Consider the following 17,582-nt stretch of genomic DNA (forward strand, 5'->3'; position numbering starts at 1 on the left):
GGCTTGGTAGTAAACCCTACTAAGACCAAAACTATTATTATCGGCAGCTCTTCATTCATATCAAGGGTAGGCTGGTCTAGTTTACCCCCTATTACTGTGGACGGTACCATAATCCCATTCAGTGATAGCATTAAAAGCTTAGGCGTCACCATTGACCGAACACTATCTTGGCAACCGCAAATAAATGAGCTCAACAAGAAAATCTTTGCCTCATCGCATTCACTCATGAGAATTCGCAACTTCTTGCCCATCTCAACCAGAACTTCTCTTGCACAATCCCTCCTCCTTCCCATCCTCGATTATGCCGATGTCTGTTATCCCGACCTGACCGAAATCCAGTTGGACAAACTTGAGCGACTCCAAAATGTTTGCATACGCTTCATTTTTGGCTTGCGCAAGTATGACCACGTCTCGCAATACAGGACAAAGCTCAAGTGGCTACCAATACGTCAGCGTCGAAATACCCACCTTCTCCAACTCCTATACCGTGTCCTGTTTAATCCTAAAACTCCTGGCTACCTAAAGGAAAAATTCCAATTTCGAGAGAGCACCGACTTTAATCTGCGCTGCTCTGAAAATTTACTTTTAAAAATTCCACCTCACAAGACCAAATTTTACCATAACTCGTTTCATGTGCAAGCTATACTCTTGTGGAATGCTCTTCCAATAAGCATAAGACGCGCTCAATCACTAAACATATTTAAAAAACTCATATTTGACCATTTCTTTAATCAGCTATAATATTTGACATATATTTAGATATATATTTAAATATATATATATATATTTATTTATTTATTTACTTATGTATATATATTTATATATTTGCATGTATGTAAGTATGTGTATTATAGTCTATATTTTTGTATTAATATATGTATGTATATAATATAATGTATTAATATCAGTATTTATACCTGTATAAATATATTTTTTTATTTTTATTTTTAGTCTGTTTTCTTTTTAATTGTATTTAATTAAAACTAATCCTATCCAAAGGTTGCCTGGCAGAGATCGCTTGAAAGCGATAAGGCCGCCTATTTAACATGTTGTATCTGTCTTATATGTTTTTGTTTCTTTTCTTTTCTTTTCTTCTGTATGTGTGTGTTAAATAAAGAATTTTGTATTGTATTGTATTGTATAATATTTATCGTTATGGCTATCGAGGTACCGACCGTACTGGAATGAGAGTACATGATATTATACCTACTCATCATCCAGGATTGCTTAGGGCATTTTCACACTGAAAAAGATGTTTTCTTTGAATCGTAGTTGCTTCATTTATTTATTTTTAATCATTTTACATAATATGTTTTATATTTGCCCATTTTCATTATATTTTATAAATAAAATGGAACCAACATAACTTTGTTGTGTAGGTATCATTTCTCTATTAATAATCCGTAGGCATATTTTCCGAGCACCCCATTTAAGGTGCGGTCCTGAAATTATAAAAAGTTAATGTATACTTTTGCCTAATATAAGCTCAAGATCATTTTTAGATAAAAATAACAAAAAGAACTTATTTATTAAAATTTAGTAGATAAAAGAAATTATGTTACGATTTTATAAGAAAACACAGTATATTTATTAGGCGGCGGTGATCTCTTCCAGGCAAAAGATATTCATCAGCTCAATAAAATTGAATAGTTGTTGTTAGTTATTCTTTAAATTCACTGATTGTAATGAGCATTTCCGCATGCAAGTTGTATCGTAGTTTAGATATATCATAGTTTTGACACATTACAGTTCCAACAAAACCCTAAAATTTTTGAGCAGAGTTGAGCAAGATAATTTAAAAAATGTGCTGTGTTAAGTATTATAGAAAAGGTTAGTTCGTTGATAATTATCATTTCTTCATCATTTACATGGGTGTTGTTAAATGTTAGTAAAAATAAACTTTGACTGTTAATACTTTTGTTCAGTATTTACCTGTATGATTATTGCTTGGTAATTAATATGTATATTTTCATGTCGTATAGCTAATTATAAACATAAGTGTGATGTGAAACTAGCTGGATTTATTTTTACACACTCACAGCCATATATTTTATATTAAAATAGTGTAAATCATAATATTTTTTCACAATTAAAAATATTTCCTTTTTTCTGATGGTGTTGGCATCGAATTAAACCGCGCTGTCGTTTCGTTCACTAAAAGTGATGTTATGAGGACCGAATATGTAGCCGCCTCAACTTACGGAAACGAGAGTAACCTGCGTTGTCTGTTAGTTATTGTATAGTCGAATTTAACGTTACATGGAAATTGGAATCTAAATATATTATGTATACTTAGGTATATTAAATCTGTACATGAAATATATTTCCTAAATAACTATCACGGGGTGATTAGGGATCGACACTGATTCCAAAGAAGCAAACAGTAAAATTTTTGTCCGTATAACCGGTATAGAAACAAAAACTACTCGACGGATTTAAACGAAACTTGGTACAATTATTTTTCATATTCCTGAGCAGAGCAGTAACTCCATTTTTAAGCTTTCGTCGCGTGTGCAACCTTAATGGTTAAAGCTACACAGAAATCATGTATGAAAGAAATGTTCTCCTTATTATATAAAAAATATCTCCCGACATCATAAATGTCTATCTTTTATGGTTGACTCACAATAACACGTGTAACTTCCGATAGCTTAGGAGTTCGAAGCTTTCTGATTATATTTGTCTACTAGCTGTGCCCGCGACTTCGTCCGCGTGGAATAGTGACTGTATAGTAGTTACAACTTAACTTTTATTGAGTAAACACGTACTACCATAAATAATTAAAAGAACTGTTAGTAAAATTTATGACTAAACTGAGCTAAAAAATAAAAAAGAAATGCCTAATTAATTTTTTACGTAAAATTTCTTTTAAATTATGACATATTATTTTTTAGGCACCAGGGTCGAGGGGAGCAAATTTATTTACCTTCCTTTCTTGTATGTGTGTTTTTAACAATGTATCGTGCAGCAACTGAGCGCCGAGACAAACGTCAAAACGCAAAGGAATAGAATCCGCTATCGATACTAATTGACATCGACGACGACCACGAACAAAATTTTCATTCAGTCGCAATGACGGGAAATTTTAATATTTTTTTAAAACCAATTTTGTCTGGAGGACAATTTTGGTCGTAGTCGTCGTCGCCGTTGGTAGTGTGACCGAACCATTACTAAAATATCATGAGTTTATGTAAAAAATTTGCGATAGTAGTTTCTATTCTTTAACGTTATTCTATTCTCTGTCATTAGTCTTGGCCTGCTGATCAGCTTAATCGATACTCAGTTTTTATCAAATCCAGCACCAAATCCAAATCAGATCTTTCCTGTCTCACGCATGTAGTAATTAATTACCGTTTAGACCATGCAATAAAAATTAAATTAAAAAACACCCAACGCAACGAATAAAAGTGCATAGAAAAAGGAATAAATAATTTCACAAACTTCCCGACGATCTTTAAAAATAAATACCATCTATACTGATATTATAAAGAGGAAATGTTTGTAATTATGTATGTATGTATGGTTTTCACGCATAAACTACTGGAACGATTTCAAAAATTCTTTCACCATCAGAAAGCTGCATCTTCACTGAGCAAAATAGGCTAGGTTTTATCCCGGAAACGGCCGCAGGCGGAAAGCTAGTTTTAAATATTTATAAAAATAAAAAACAAAGTCTTCGGGGCTGCCATGCCATCATTATCATAATATGTATATCATATTTTTTCTTTTATAATGGTACTTAATTTTAAAGATCGTCGGAAAGTTTGTAAAATTTTTTATTCCTAAAATTTTTTCTTCGTTGCGTTGGGTTTTTTTTATTAAATTTTCTTTTATAATTAAATTTTCTTATTTTCATGTAATATTTTCAAGTGAGCGAGACCGAGCTATCAATTCTACCTCCATATTACATTCCTACATCATATTGATATCTATAAGCTTTTTGCTCCTTGAAATCTTTTAAGTTGGGCCGTAACCGTGCACAAATTGCAATGGTCCACAGTGGCAAAAGAAGAAGGAAGAAGGTATATTTAGGAAAAAAAATTGCCAATGGCCAGGCCTATGTGGCTATGAGTAGAGTTCAAAATTTCCAGGGTGTGGCTATCCTCTCGCTCCCATGTCCCCTCTTCTTTCACAGACTTCCCTTTCCACCCCTAGTAAATGGCAGAACCGATTTTGATGTAAACCATATCTAATTGTATCTATATTTGCACGTCATATCCTGTCGTTTGATGCTCCATTTGGTTTATTTATCCAACAACTGTCACCCCTAAAGTAGGACTGTTGATATTTTTTAAAATATCGGATTTTCGATGTATCGATATTTTCAAATATATCAGTATCGGAGTTCGATATATCGAAAAAAATTTCGATATATCGGCTTTATTTAAAAAAAAAATCGTAAGTCAGCTCAAAAATGATTACACAATTTATAGTCTAGTAGATTTATTAAACAAATTAAATTATGAATGTACATAAGTAGTAGGTTATAGTTCTTGGTAATTACTTTTTAAATTTAAATAAGACAATTATGTATACCAATACCAATATTTTTCTGTAAGAGTTTTTAAAAATACTCTTTGTTTTAAATATGTTCAGCTGTTTGGCTACTAAGATTGTTAGGCACTGAAAGATTGATTGAAGAAGCAACTCGTTCAGATGATAAAAAATTGTCAAGCGACTGCTAACATTAAGTTTACGATGATTTTTTAGATTAAATAAATTACGGAAAAAAAATTATTAAAAAAAATATCGACCATCGATATCGATATTTCAATACCGAACTATCGATATATCGTCCAAAAAATATTAGTAATAAATATCGATATTTCGAAATAATAATATCGATATTTCGATATATATAGATATTTTATCAACAGTCCTACCCTAAAGTGCCCTATGTATATGTAATAAACGGATGAACCGATTTCTATAAAACATAACTAACTAATTGTAATTCACACGTTGCCCTTTCATATTTTGATATGCCGCTTGAGTATATTATTTGACCACATTCGATTATTGTTCATTTCCACTTTTACCTCTGTAGTCTAACAAATGGATTTAAAACCGAATTGGATAAAAATATAACTAACTGTACTTCACCCGTTATGCACTTTCATTTGATATAATATGTCTCTTAGGTATATTTGACAACATTCGTTTTTTTCATTCCCCCTTTTATCTATATATAGGTATAGTAAATGGATGAACCGATTTTGATTCAATACGTCTAATTAAACTTTACACGTCATGACCTTTCATTTCATATGTCACTTGAGTATAATTGACAAAATTCATTTTTTTATTACCGCTTTTATACCTATTTCAAATACATGGATGAACCGATTTTGATAAAACATTCACTTTCATTTAATATATATCACTTAGATTCGACAACTTTAATTTTTTTCATTCCCACTTTTATCCCTATAGGTAGGTATAATAAATGGATGAACCGATTTTGATACACTTTATCTAAGAACCAGCGTCGGAAAATATGCTGCCTAACAAAAAACCGCATCGAATTCGGATTACCTGTTAGCGAGCTACGGTGGAACAAACAGATACACACATAGCGGTCAAACACTTATCTCTCATCTTTTTGTGCGTCGGGGCTTAAAAATATATGTAATACGACATAATTTAAAGGACATTTTATGTATAAAATTTACCTAAAAATAAACATAATTTTAATTTGACCCCTCCCCCCCCCTACTACCTCAGCTTACCCCCCCACCCCCACCCCACCCTTGGGGACTTTCGATATGATCACCTGGACATTTTAAAGAAATAACTGTAGCGTATAACAGATAACTTACGTTTTATCTTACACTGTATAATAGTGTACCATAGAATGCCTTAGCAAATGTTCTCCGTGAATACTTAAATGGTCATAACTTTTTTATTTATAAACCGATTGACATGAAATAAACACTAAATGTTAAATGAAGATTACCACAATATATTAGTGAAAACAGCATTTAAATCGGATAAGCCGTTTCTGAGATTAGCGTGTTCAAACATACAGACAAACAGACAAACGGACAAACGGACAAACAGACAAACAGACAAAAAAAATTTTAACGACAGTTTTGGGTTTGGGATCGATTTAGTAATAACCCCTGCTAATTTTTTTTTACATATTTTCATTGTACAGACACCACTTTTCTAGAATTTTATTATATGTATTGATTACACTCTCAGTCCGTTTTAACTCAATTTTTATTTTCATGCATCAGTGCCACCTAAAAAATCTTTATCTCGAAATTCGAGCAAAGCTAAGAAAATGAGAAATAAGAGTTCTCAAGAATCGTTAGAGGTATACTCTAGGCCGAAAACAACACGTGTTATGCCGAGAACCTGAAACCGCTTCACAACGAGAATTGCGGCTCACAGCTGACCGCGAACGGCATGTACTATCCCGTGAGACCGAAACCTTCACTGAGAGGGTATAACGTCTCACAGCTGATCACGGCCGTCACATTTTATCTCGAGAATCTGAAACTTTTACTCAATATGAAGACCGTTTGACAAATGATAGGGTGCACCATAATATTATTCGATCTCTTGAAGATGAACATGAGCATAAGCAATGACTAGAGTAGGGACGCGAATATTACAATTAATTGAGACAAAAACGATTATTAAGTTTGTTTAATGAAAGATTAAGAATTGAAACTATTCGGTCTCTGGAAACGGACGAATAGCGAGAGGCCCCTCTTACTGCAGACAGATTTCGCATAGTCTTAATGACTTAGAGGTAAACATAGAAGATCAATCTATGAATTCGGTGGTGGGGTCCGACAAATATAAAAGTGGGTTTTCTTATAACCTCACAATTGATTACAGATCATCTTCTGTATAGGCGATATTAACGTAGTATGTTATTTTTGTAATGCTTTAAAGTGGAGTAAGGAGTCGGCTTTCGTTTGAAGATACACCGGAACCTTTGAAATCACTACTTTTAGAGGAACATGACGTGCAATCTAAACAGTTCTTAGACAATATTCGCTCTTATAGTAGTGCGTTTCAAATGATCCTTTGGTGCTCAACAATTATCAGAAGGTCCTTTCATGCTTACTTTTAAGATACCAGGTCAAGTTTACCATTTGATAGGATCCCTTTTGCCTGAAGGCCAACCTAAGTTTCTTTAAATATATTTTGTATTCGACTACAACGAATAGTCGAATACAAGAATTATCAATATTTCTCGAATTTAAAACTGAACTCATTTCACAATTTTAGAACATGTTTCATCAGGTTAATTCGTATGTATGCAGTTTTAAATCGACATTAGAAGCTTTTCCTCAAGATGGTGATATTTGTTATAAATGCCGATAGACGGACGTCTATCGGCACTCAGGAACTCCCTGGGCGTGTATAACGCCCAGGCCACAGTATTACAATTTTTCCTACAGCAGGGCGACGAATGTATTTTCGCATAGCAAAGGAGGGGAACTCGCGGGGGGTCAAGTGACGCGGGCCACGTACCATTAACATGCTTAGTTTGTGGTACCGAGCGCGAAAGAAAGTCATCGTGTTTTTGTTTTGTTACTATGTAAACTAACGTAATTTAATACTTAGGTACATATTCTATAACGGTGCGCTCAAACTGTTAATCTACATTTAATTTAGATTATTATTTGAAATACTAAGTAATGTAGAATTTAAATCACATTCCTTCATGTTTTCCTCAGATTTTCAATTTTCTCCGATTTTAAGATTTTCAGAGTGTTCAATTTTAATGTAGTTAAATTTTATAAGAGACAATTAAGAACATTCAAAAATAAAGTGTCACGTATTTTTTTTAAACGACGAATGACCTAAAACGACGTAATCGCGGACGAAGTCGCGGGCAACAGCTAGTTACCTATAAAGAAGCTGGAATTAAACGTCATTAGGTACTTTTTATACAGGGTGTAATCGTTAAGTGTGTACAGTACACTTACTTTCAAAGAAAATAAAAAAGAACTATTCCTAATAATATTATTAACTATTCATAACATTATAATTTTATAAATAAAAATAAATAATATCGTAGAAAATGAAAAATAAAATAATCATGTTACTTGGAGGCGCCGGGTATCGATCCCGGTACCTCTCGCATGCTAAGCGAGCGCTCTACCATCTGAGCTACGCCCCCGGTGAATGACAGTGCGAAATTAACAATTATAATATGAGAAAGATTAGAACATGTATTTTTAATTTTTATATAGCATTGTATTAAAATTTATCGTGTAATAAAATGTCCTTAAAGCAAGATAAAATGCGATAAATCTTTCAAGAAACTCGTTTTATTTATAACATTCAATGTTCACATTATAGTAACGCATGCATACTAATTAATCTCATTAAAATTTTATTTGAGTGTATACTTTTTCTAGTTAGAAATAATAGGTATTATGATTTCTATATTTTAGAAAATTTAATGTTACTAAGTATAAAATATTTTAACAGATGTTACATTACAATTCACGGACTGATATAGAAATAATATATTGGATAACAATACTGCATTGCGATTACATAATACATTCTTCATTGAGTACCTACTTTATATTATGCGTAATAAAAAAAATATATTTGAACTGTTTTTGATCTTATTAACATCATTTTTATAAGGCGATTGACCTTGCGATCGCAAATTCAAATTTAGGTGGGATATAGTATATACCTATCAGGATTACAGACATATAGGATATACAGACGTGAAATGTTACAGATGTTCTACATGATGTCTAATGAACACCTTGTTTTATAATATATAAACACTTGATACACATAAAATGTATTAAGTATAGCAAAGCGTTATTATTTATTAACACTAGCGAGGAAAAAAGAGGAATAAATCTGGTTTAAAATCCATAAATTATAAAAATCAATAATTTATTTATCGGGTAGTTTTGTTTATGCATCACTGCGCATTGACCGTATCTTCATAAATAATACTTTTTATTGGTTATAATATACTGTGCACAATGCGGACAGTATGTTACATATTAGCATAGAATAAAAAATATCAATAATTATTTAATCGTGAAAGAATAATCACAGTTACACAAATAAAGTCATTATAAAGTAGGTACCTAACTATCTAGGTATTGTATTTATACAGTTTTTTTATCCATTAGTTATCTTAGGTGATAGGTCTACGTGCTTTCACATCGATCATAATGTTATATTATGATTGTATATAAGTACCTACGTTCAACGATAAGGACAAAATTATATTACCTTATAAAAATTGTGAATAATAAACATTTTTTATATGTATACCTACTTAATTTGAAACCTAATTAGGTAATAAAAAAATAACTTACGTATTTCTCTGGGGGTAAGCCACGTAAATAATTCGTGATGATTGCTGTTTTAGATGTTCCCGTATCACCAACCAGAAGCACTGGCCTTTCCACCTAAGGAATGTAATTTATTAGTAAGATTCATAGTAATCTTATCCTTATATTATTGTTTTTTGAACACCATGTGTTTTAAAATATAGTAGGTAGTACTTAAGTAAGTAATAAAATAAGAAAAGAGTAGAGTTAGGTATTGTTTAGAAGAACAAAGTAAAAAATCATCAAAATTCCGTTGGCATTACAATTAATAATTAATTATGAATACCTACTCGTGTTATAGATATTATAATATTATAGGTAAACCAGAATCTGATGGCAAATTGGGAAATCAAAATTTTGAGTGTGCAACCCTAGGGAAAATGGACTGAACGTACTTGATACTAGGGTTGTAACGGAGGCCTACTTAGCGGAGGCGGAGGCGGATGCGGAGGTGAAGAGGTTCGCCTCCGCGGATGCGGAGGTTAACGGAGGCGGAGGCGGAGGTGAAATTTGTTGGGAAAATATAAATAAATTTATGATTAATAGAGTCAGCAACCATTATTTATATTATATAATATAATGTGCACAATTGTACATACATGTTCATGATTCATCTTAGTAATCAAAATTGACAAGAGACAAATATTTTACGAACAAAAGCTTTGCGGCTTTTTCGCCTTCTAAGCGGTTTCTCAAGGGTTCGTAAATTAAACCAGCAGCACTAAATAGCTGTTCGCTTGGCACTGAACTTGGTGGCGCCGATAAGTAAATGCGAACTATGGGAGCAAAAACTTTATATTTAATGTTATATCTCCACCACAATAAGGGATCTTCATTTAGTTGGAGTCTATTTTCTTTATTATATTCATTAATTAGTGTTTTCCATATCATGAGGTTGCTGTTGGTATCCATGCTATCATTTTCCGATTCCTCTTCATCACTGCAATTCTTCAACATATCAGCCAGGTTGGAATGCACACCTTGTATTGGTGACAAAATCTCAAAACTTGTGCTTGGGTCAACATTACTTGCATTTGATGCTAATCTCGCTCTCTTGGCCACAGAAGGTTCATCATCGTCAACTCGGCTTGCAACATTCGAGTCATAAAGGGTTAGCAAACGTATAAGTTCGGACTGAACCATTTCACTTGAAAACACGCAGCCGAGCGGCCGCGTCGCCTAGCGTCGCTCCTTTCGAGTTGTTTGTGATCGTAAATGAACTTCCGATATGACTCCGCATAAATTTTGCGGAGGCGGATGCGGAGGCGGAGGTTAAATTCTTTGCGGAAGTTCCGCAGTAACGGAGGCGGAGGCGGAGTTCCGTTACAACCCTACTTGATACTGCTTATTTTTTATTTTGTCCCCAACATCATTAGTCACATTACAAGTGAACAATACTGTACTTAATAATGAGATATCCACTTAATATCATGTAGGTACGCTTACATGTATAATATACATATTACTTTTATCTATGTAATACATATTATTTACACATACCTATATTTGTATATTCATTATCATTATGCCATGTAAAAATATGGATGTAATGATAATGCAGATCAAAACTAGATTGATAATCATTTTTTATAAAATAAAATAAAAACAAAATAAAACTATGTATGTTTATTTTCGTAAGTATTAAAGATACACACATTATAAAATTGACTTTGACAGCTTGGACTTGACGAATAGCCGTATTGGAAACTCCTGTAATAAGTTTTCATAAAATTATATTGTAATCAACAAACAATATTATAGTTACCTACTTATAATATTTTTTATTTTAAGTATCAAAACGGGTAAGTCCAATTTACCTATAAAATATTCAAAATTGAAAATTGTGATGTGTTTGACCCTTCTGCATCGAATGTTTTTCTATACACATTATAAACAACACCTCTTGCTTGTGTTCGCAGCGGCTTTTTCGACATTTTCGAAGATTTTTTAGACAAAATCCTAAAAATTATTCATCAATTGCAAAGAAGACAAATAATTTGACAACCAATTTGATAGTTGTCAAATAAAATTGCCATATGAAAATCTTTTATTTCGTAAATATAAATATGCCATCAGATTCTGGTAGACCTATATAAGCGATGAATCAATTTGTATGTTAATATTTGCCATTATTTAAAATCTGTTCGGTAATTTCACACAGCAAAATGCCAACGTCCATACCACGTTGAATACACCGGTTCTCGTCCGATCACCGAAGTTAAGCAACGTCGGGCGCGGTCAGTACTTGGATGGGTGACCGCCTGGGAACACCGCGTGATGTTGGCTTTTTGATTAATTTTTTTATAAAATTTGTAAGTTTTTATTGTAGTCCATTATTATTATTTTTTAATAGTGTCGAAAATGACGAGTGAATATTTTTTTGGTGAGTTAACTTCTTAGCAACATCTATCAAAATGTGAAAAGCTTTTCTTAGACTCGTTAAGACCAGAATCTATAGCAGTGGGCACAAGCATGAAATAAAAAGATATACTCAATACTCTCCATTCTTAATGACCTCCCAAGTATTCGTGTTCAGCTCGAGGCAGTAGTCGTAAAGTGTGGGGAAACCTTCGGCACGAGCCACTCCGACGCCTTCGTGTTCAACTTAAGACAATAGTAGTGTTGGGAAACCCATTGGAAAGTGCACAATGAATATGCACATTAGCAAACTATACATACACTCTCCATAATCTTAATGATCCACGTAAGCCTTAGCGTGTCCACGGTGGGCACGAGGATCGCGGAGAAGCGCATGTCGCGGTCGTGCTCGTACTGCGGCACGAGCCACTCCCACGCCTCCCACGTCTTCGTGTTCAGTTCGAGACAATAGTCGTATAGTGTGGGGAAACCCATGGGAAAGTGTTCTGCGGTGGTAAAATTGATTTGTAAAATGATTAGGTTTCGATAAAATTATTTTTGAAGTGAAAACTTCTTTAGCGGCGTTGAGCACTTTTTCTGTAATGGGTATAAAATCTTAAACTCGCGTCAGGACACGTGACCTGATCGAAAAAGCGTAAGACGGATGGATATCAAACATGCTCAACGTTAATAATCAAGTTTTCACTTCTGCCGGCACTCCCGGAGTGCAAGCCGTCTTTTTTTTTGGCATATTGTGTTCAAACTAAGAATCCAAACAAACTATGCCGAAGTTAGCTTTGATTGCAACAACACCACAACACGAGACAATGCTGTTGTGTATTTACGTTATCTGTAGATCATATTTACCTACTATGTGGGTAGTTATGAAATAAAATCAGTCTTGATTTTATCTAGGTGTATGTTCATTCATTTCCCGTATTGAGTATAATTCCTTATTTCTATAAATATAGCAAAACCAAATTCAACTTAAATAATAATTAAAATTAAAAATAAATGTCTACAGTCTTTTAATTAAAAACTATCATAAACATACTCGTGGTGGCTTTCTTCTCGGTGGTGTCTTCAACCAGCATCATGGGGCAGGCCTTCTTCACGTAGTTATCGAAGTCCATGCGGCCGTTGTCCACTATCGCCGCGCCAAGGCTGTTGTACATCGACTAAAATGGATATAAAACATAATAAGGATTACAATAATGTAACAGTAAGTTTATAGTTTTGTTATATGTCAATGTTTTTGAAAATGATTATTTAATTATGAAAAAAATTATTTTAAAATAATTAATGTACATTAAGTATCTAACACCCATTTTTACAACAAAAAATAAATTAAAATCGTACTATAGTCCTTTCCACCTAAGATGATTCCTGTGACATATCGATTGTTGACACGTGTAGAGATTGCCTTCACTGAAATCGTATCAATTGTTTCCGATAATCGATAATATTTTATATGGAAATGAAATCGATTTGAATAAAGGACCAAAATTAGTTATTTCGGCATTTCGCCAACAATTAACTAAGGAATCTTAGCAAACAACAGTGACAAAAAGTGAACAATAACAATTAGTCATAATAACAGAATACCACGTAAAGTATCAATATAAAAATGCAACTTGTATATGTCGTGGCCATATCGTAGATTTGCTCATTTCATGATATGATCGATCATTTCACGAAATGGTCGCATTTCATGAAATGGCCAACATAGTTTGATCAGATCGTTAAATCGTCAACGTTTCACGATTTGGCCATCCACATTTGGCCAGATCGTATAAGATATAAAGAATCCATAAAATATTTAAAAAAATTCAGAATATTCTAAAAACTGGTTTAATGTCATTTAAGTTAGTGCCGCGGCAGCGGCTGGCGAATGCTAGAAGCGAATCGTTTTTGCAATAAAAAACAGTTAGGTTAGGTTAGATTTTGATGAACAACGCACGAGCCGAGCGAGCAAAGCGAGCGTGCCGCGGTAGCGGCCGGCGAGTGCCAGAAGCGGATCGCTTTTTAAAAAACAAACAATTATAATACTATAGTAGGATATATAAATATATATCCTAAAAGAAAAAATGCGTCTTAAATAAAATAATTTAATAATAATTTTTAAAAAATAATAATTATTTATATTTTAAAAAGTAATAATTTAATAATTAATTCAATACATATAAGATATCCACATTTTCCATAGTACTCGAACCGTCGTAAATTCTTTGCTATGACTTTCTTCATATTGTTATTAAACGAATTATGAAGTTTTTAACTGCGAATAATTAAATTTCGCCAGCGGCCGCCATCTTATCACATAAACACAGAGCTTGCAGCGCCTCTACCAATGATTAATGTAACTATTTTACGATATGATCAAATAATTTTGATCATTTCATGAAAAAACCGCGCGTTTAGTTGGCCATATCGTGAAACGATTTCTTAACATTGATCTGCTCAAGCCACATCATGATGTGGCCAAACTAAATTGGCCATTTCACGAAATGCGACCATTTCGTGAAATGGCCAATCATATCATGAAATGAGCAAATTTACGATATGGCCACGACATATACAAAGCTGACGGACTCGTACAGACGATTGACGCGATTGTCAAACGATCACAAGATAGGCGTCGATTATATTATGATTTTCCAACTCTATAATTTTTCAACGTTCGATTTCATGTACACGAATTGCGTAGGTATTATTTTTTTTTGTTATTTTATTTTTTTTTTCGTTACTTATATTAAACTAAACAATACTGTTTTTGTTTTAGTAGCTTAAGACGTTTCATTTTTATATTTTTGGTAATAATGCCGCCTTAAAATAAAAATATTATGCATTAAAATTATTTTTGCTTTTTAAACACAAAATACGTAATTCGGAACACAATGAAGTGTCACAGGAATCATCCTAGGTGAAAAGGACTATAAAATAAGATTTGTAATTTCACGCATCAAAATGCCAACGTCCATACCACGTTGAATACACCGGTTCTCGTCCGATCACCGAAGTTAAGCAACGTCGGGCGCGGTCAGTACTTGGATGGGTGACCGCCTGGGAACACCGCGTGATGTTGGCTTTTTATTCTTTTTTTGTTAGTAATTATACTCACAATCATAAATACGCATTCCACGACCGTTCTGTCTATTTCCTCGTTGCTATCCTCCCTGTTTGGTAGGAGACCGCTGATCATATAGCAGAGCTGGACAACCTGTATATTTATGTACCAGATAATATTATTAGAATACAGTACCTTATTAACTAACGTTATTACTGAAATGTATGTAAGAATTTCAAGAACTATGAACATTGAATATGTCATAGCAAGAATATGGAAGCGGATAATCAACTATCTGTAGGAATATTTCCATGGATATTTACCAAGTTGAGCGGTGTCTGCGGTACAATGGTTTTCAACGGTGTCTGCTGCTGCAGACCGAATAGACCAAAAACGATGTAATTGATAGCACCCGGCACATAGTGTTCAAAGAGACCTGCCATTTGCTCCCTTTCCTCCTCATTATTTCTACCACGGAGCCATCTAGGACATTATAATATATGTTTGTTTCAATGGCATGAATACAATGTGAATAAATATCATGTTCAAAGTATTGTATGTGTTCTAAAATTGATACTATTTTTACCACAACAACGATTTAATGTTTTAGAACACCAAAGAAGGACAAGGAGTATTTCTTTACAGGCAGTGTTATTTCTTTTTGTATAGGCAGTGTCATATCTAGGAGAGCAAAATATGTGAATGTAATATCAGCGCATAAGTAGCCTCATGACGTCACAACTGACCTGTTCCAATACGGCTCATATCCCAAATTCTTCGGGTCCACAAACACCATGCCCGCCCTCGATACTGTCGCGGGTGACGCATAGTTCAGGTCACCAACTTCAAACAGCAGAGCACAATATGGCGCGAGTCGGATTCGTTCTCCATTAGCGAGTGTGAGCAGTTTGTTATCATCCATGACTGAGTTCATGTTCTCAATCCAGAGTGCATCTACATCGCCGTCGAAGAGGGAATAGCGGCGCTCGTCCTTTTCTGCTGGTCTGTTATGTGAAATCAACATCAATTCATCATGAATTGGTTTCCAGTAAAGTGAGATCTATTGCTCCCGGCAACTAACATTATGATAGAGTTTTTGTTGACCGTGTCTACTAGAAATTATACCTCTATTCATCTACCTGCTTTCACTAAGTTAATTATAAATCGTTATTTAAATTAATGTATTCCATTTGACGACAGGTAAAAAGTAAATTAGAAGTCATATATTATGTACCTACCTTATATTCAGTAGCAATATGTATAGTAGAGCCATTTTAATAGGCAACATTTGACAGTTCAACAAAATTCAACAACGTAACCTAGTAACGACGACATAGAATAACATGATATTTCGTTTTGTTAGAACTGCACATTTGCTTAACTTTTTTCAATTTTTGGCATCCGTGCCACAGCTCTTATGCTTTTACGGATGTCATCGTAATTTAAGTTTATGTACAATTTGTTATTATGTTCCAAATAAAGAATTTTTGAATTTTTGAATTTGAATTTGAATTACGATTACATATTTATTATAATAATGACCGATATAAGTAATTTTAGGATTTGATTTTACTGATAAACCATTCTAAACATAATAAACAATTTCTGATTTAAAGAACTGACGTCGCTACAATTTTGTGTCAATAAACCTTTTTTCTTTTTAAATACCAAAGACGTTACTCTAAAAATCGAAATCTGACATCTAGAATCGAATGCATTGATTACTTGGGAATAAAAATTATCATAAATTATTGACATGTGTTTCAAGTTCGATTGACAAATGTTTCAAGTCCGTATCGATTAATTCACTTTAATCGATGTTTTTATGCAGGTTACCACCCTATGAAGATAAAATTGATAGACGTCAAATGTTGCCTATTAAATTGGCTCCACTATAGTAACTATAAATAACTAAAATATGAATCAAACCTGTTCATTTCTCGAAATATTTTCGAATAAAGACCGTCAGTCCAATCTCTTGTTACTGGATCTAAAATTCCATACAATTCGATCACCGAACACGCCTGTAAAGTCACATAGAAAGAGTGAGTTTACTTTTTGGAAAATTCCAATACTTATTTAAATACAGCGGATCGTATTTTTAGAGACCTTTTTTAGGCATTTATCAGTTTTAAAGGAAAGTAAGCCAACAACAAAAAAAGGAAAAATACGTAAAATCTAACCTTCGGATTAACAATCGTTAGTTTAGTTGGTAGTCCCAAATTAGTTTGCGCCTTGACTAATGTCTGTAATATTACAGTTTTTCCTCCACCCGTCGGTCCGACCAGCATCGTGCAGTGTCTCGTCATCATTGTTTCGTACATTTGCACTATTTTATCCACCTTTCATTAAATTGTTACATAAATATAAATTTAAAAAATCATATAAAGCAATTTTCAAGTTGTTTTGAATCGATTAAATATCTATTGATACATATTATGTACGTACGTATAGAAAATTGTATATTTAAAATAGACGTTGTTACCTAAGTAACTAAACAGTGTTTCTATATACCTGATGCGGTAGAACAATATATCCATCTTTTTCCAAAACTTCCACGACTGCCGTATTGAAGTCTGGATAACCAACGCGGGGACATTCCAGTCCAGGGAATAAATCTTTTATTAGACCAAGAAATAGCGGTACATCTTCGAACACAAACTTTGGATGGTTCATATCTCTAAAATATTATGAAAACGTTACAAATTTATCAAACTATAATTTAGGAGATGTGTTACTGATATTGGGGAAATGGAAAAATAAATCAAAATCATGATGATGGAAAATTTAACAGCATTGCGGAAAACGCGAGAAATATTATG

The 17,582-nt window shown here is 33.4% G+C and overlaps 1 protein-coding gene and 3 non-coding genes across 4 annotated transcripts in view; 2 read left to right on the top strand and 2 right to left on the bottom strand.

Annotated features, from left to right (window-relative positions):
- Nucleotides 1-17,582, bottom strand: part of Dhc98D (Dynein heavy chain at 89D) — a 58,068-nt gene that overhangs the window by 22,479 nt on the left and 18,007 nt on the right. Inside the window, exons 35-43 of the mRNA XM_090110659.1 lie at nucleotides 17,275-17,440; nucleotides 16,944-17,102; nucleotides 16,690-16,784; nucleotides 15,507-15,764; nucleotides 15,084-15,243; nucleotides 14,815-14,913; nucleotides 12,748-12,871; nucleotides 12,015-12,199; nucleotides 9,321-9,413 (exon numbers count right to left, since the gene is read on the bottom strand). Coding sequence (XP_089966785.1) covers nucleotides 9,321-9,413; nucleotides 12,015-12,199; nucleotides 12,748-12,871; nucleotides 14,815-14,913; nucleotides 15,084-15,243; nucleotides 15,507-15,764; nucleotides 16,690-16,784; nucleotides 16,944-17,102; nucleotides 17,275-17,440 — 1,339 coding nt within the window. The remainder of the gene's footprint in view (nucleotides 1-9,320; nucleotides 9,414-12,014; nucleotides 12,200-12,747; nucleotides 12,872-14,814; nucleotides 14,914-15,083; nucleotides 15,244-15,506; nucleotides 15,765-16,689; nucleotides 16,785-16,943; nucleotides 17,103-17,274; nucleotides 17,441-17,582) is intronic.
- On the bottom strand, nucleotides 8,071-8,143 carry TRNAA-AGC (transfer RNA alanine (anticodon AGC)). Its single transcript has one exon. It is a non-coding gene; the product is annotated as a tRNA-Ala (tRNA).
- On the top strand, nucleotides 11,503-11,621 carry LOC149901615 (5S ribosomal RNA). The gene has a single exon (XR_016457649.1). It is a non-coding gene; the product is annotated as a 5S ribosomal RNA (ribosomal RNA).
- On the top strand, nucleotides 14,663-14,781 carry LOC149901616 (5S ribosomal RNA). The gene has a single exon (XR_016457650.1). It is a non-coding gene; the product is annotated as a 5S ribosomal RNA (ribosomal RNA).

Source organism: Colias eurytheme, chromosome 16, assembly GCF_061535395.1.
Source record: "Colias eurytheme isolate Ceu_HAF_F1 chromosome 16, ilColEury1 Martin Lab GWU primary, whole genome shotgun sequence".
Lineage (NCBI taxonomy): Eukaryota > Metazoa > Arthropoda > Insecta > Lepidoptera > Pieridae > Colias > Colias eurytheme.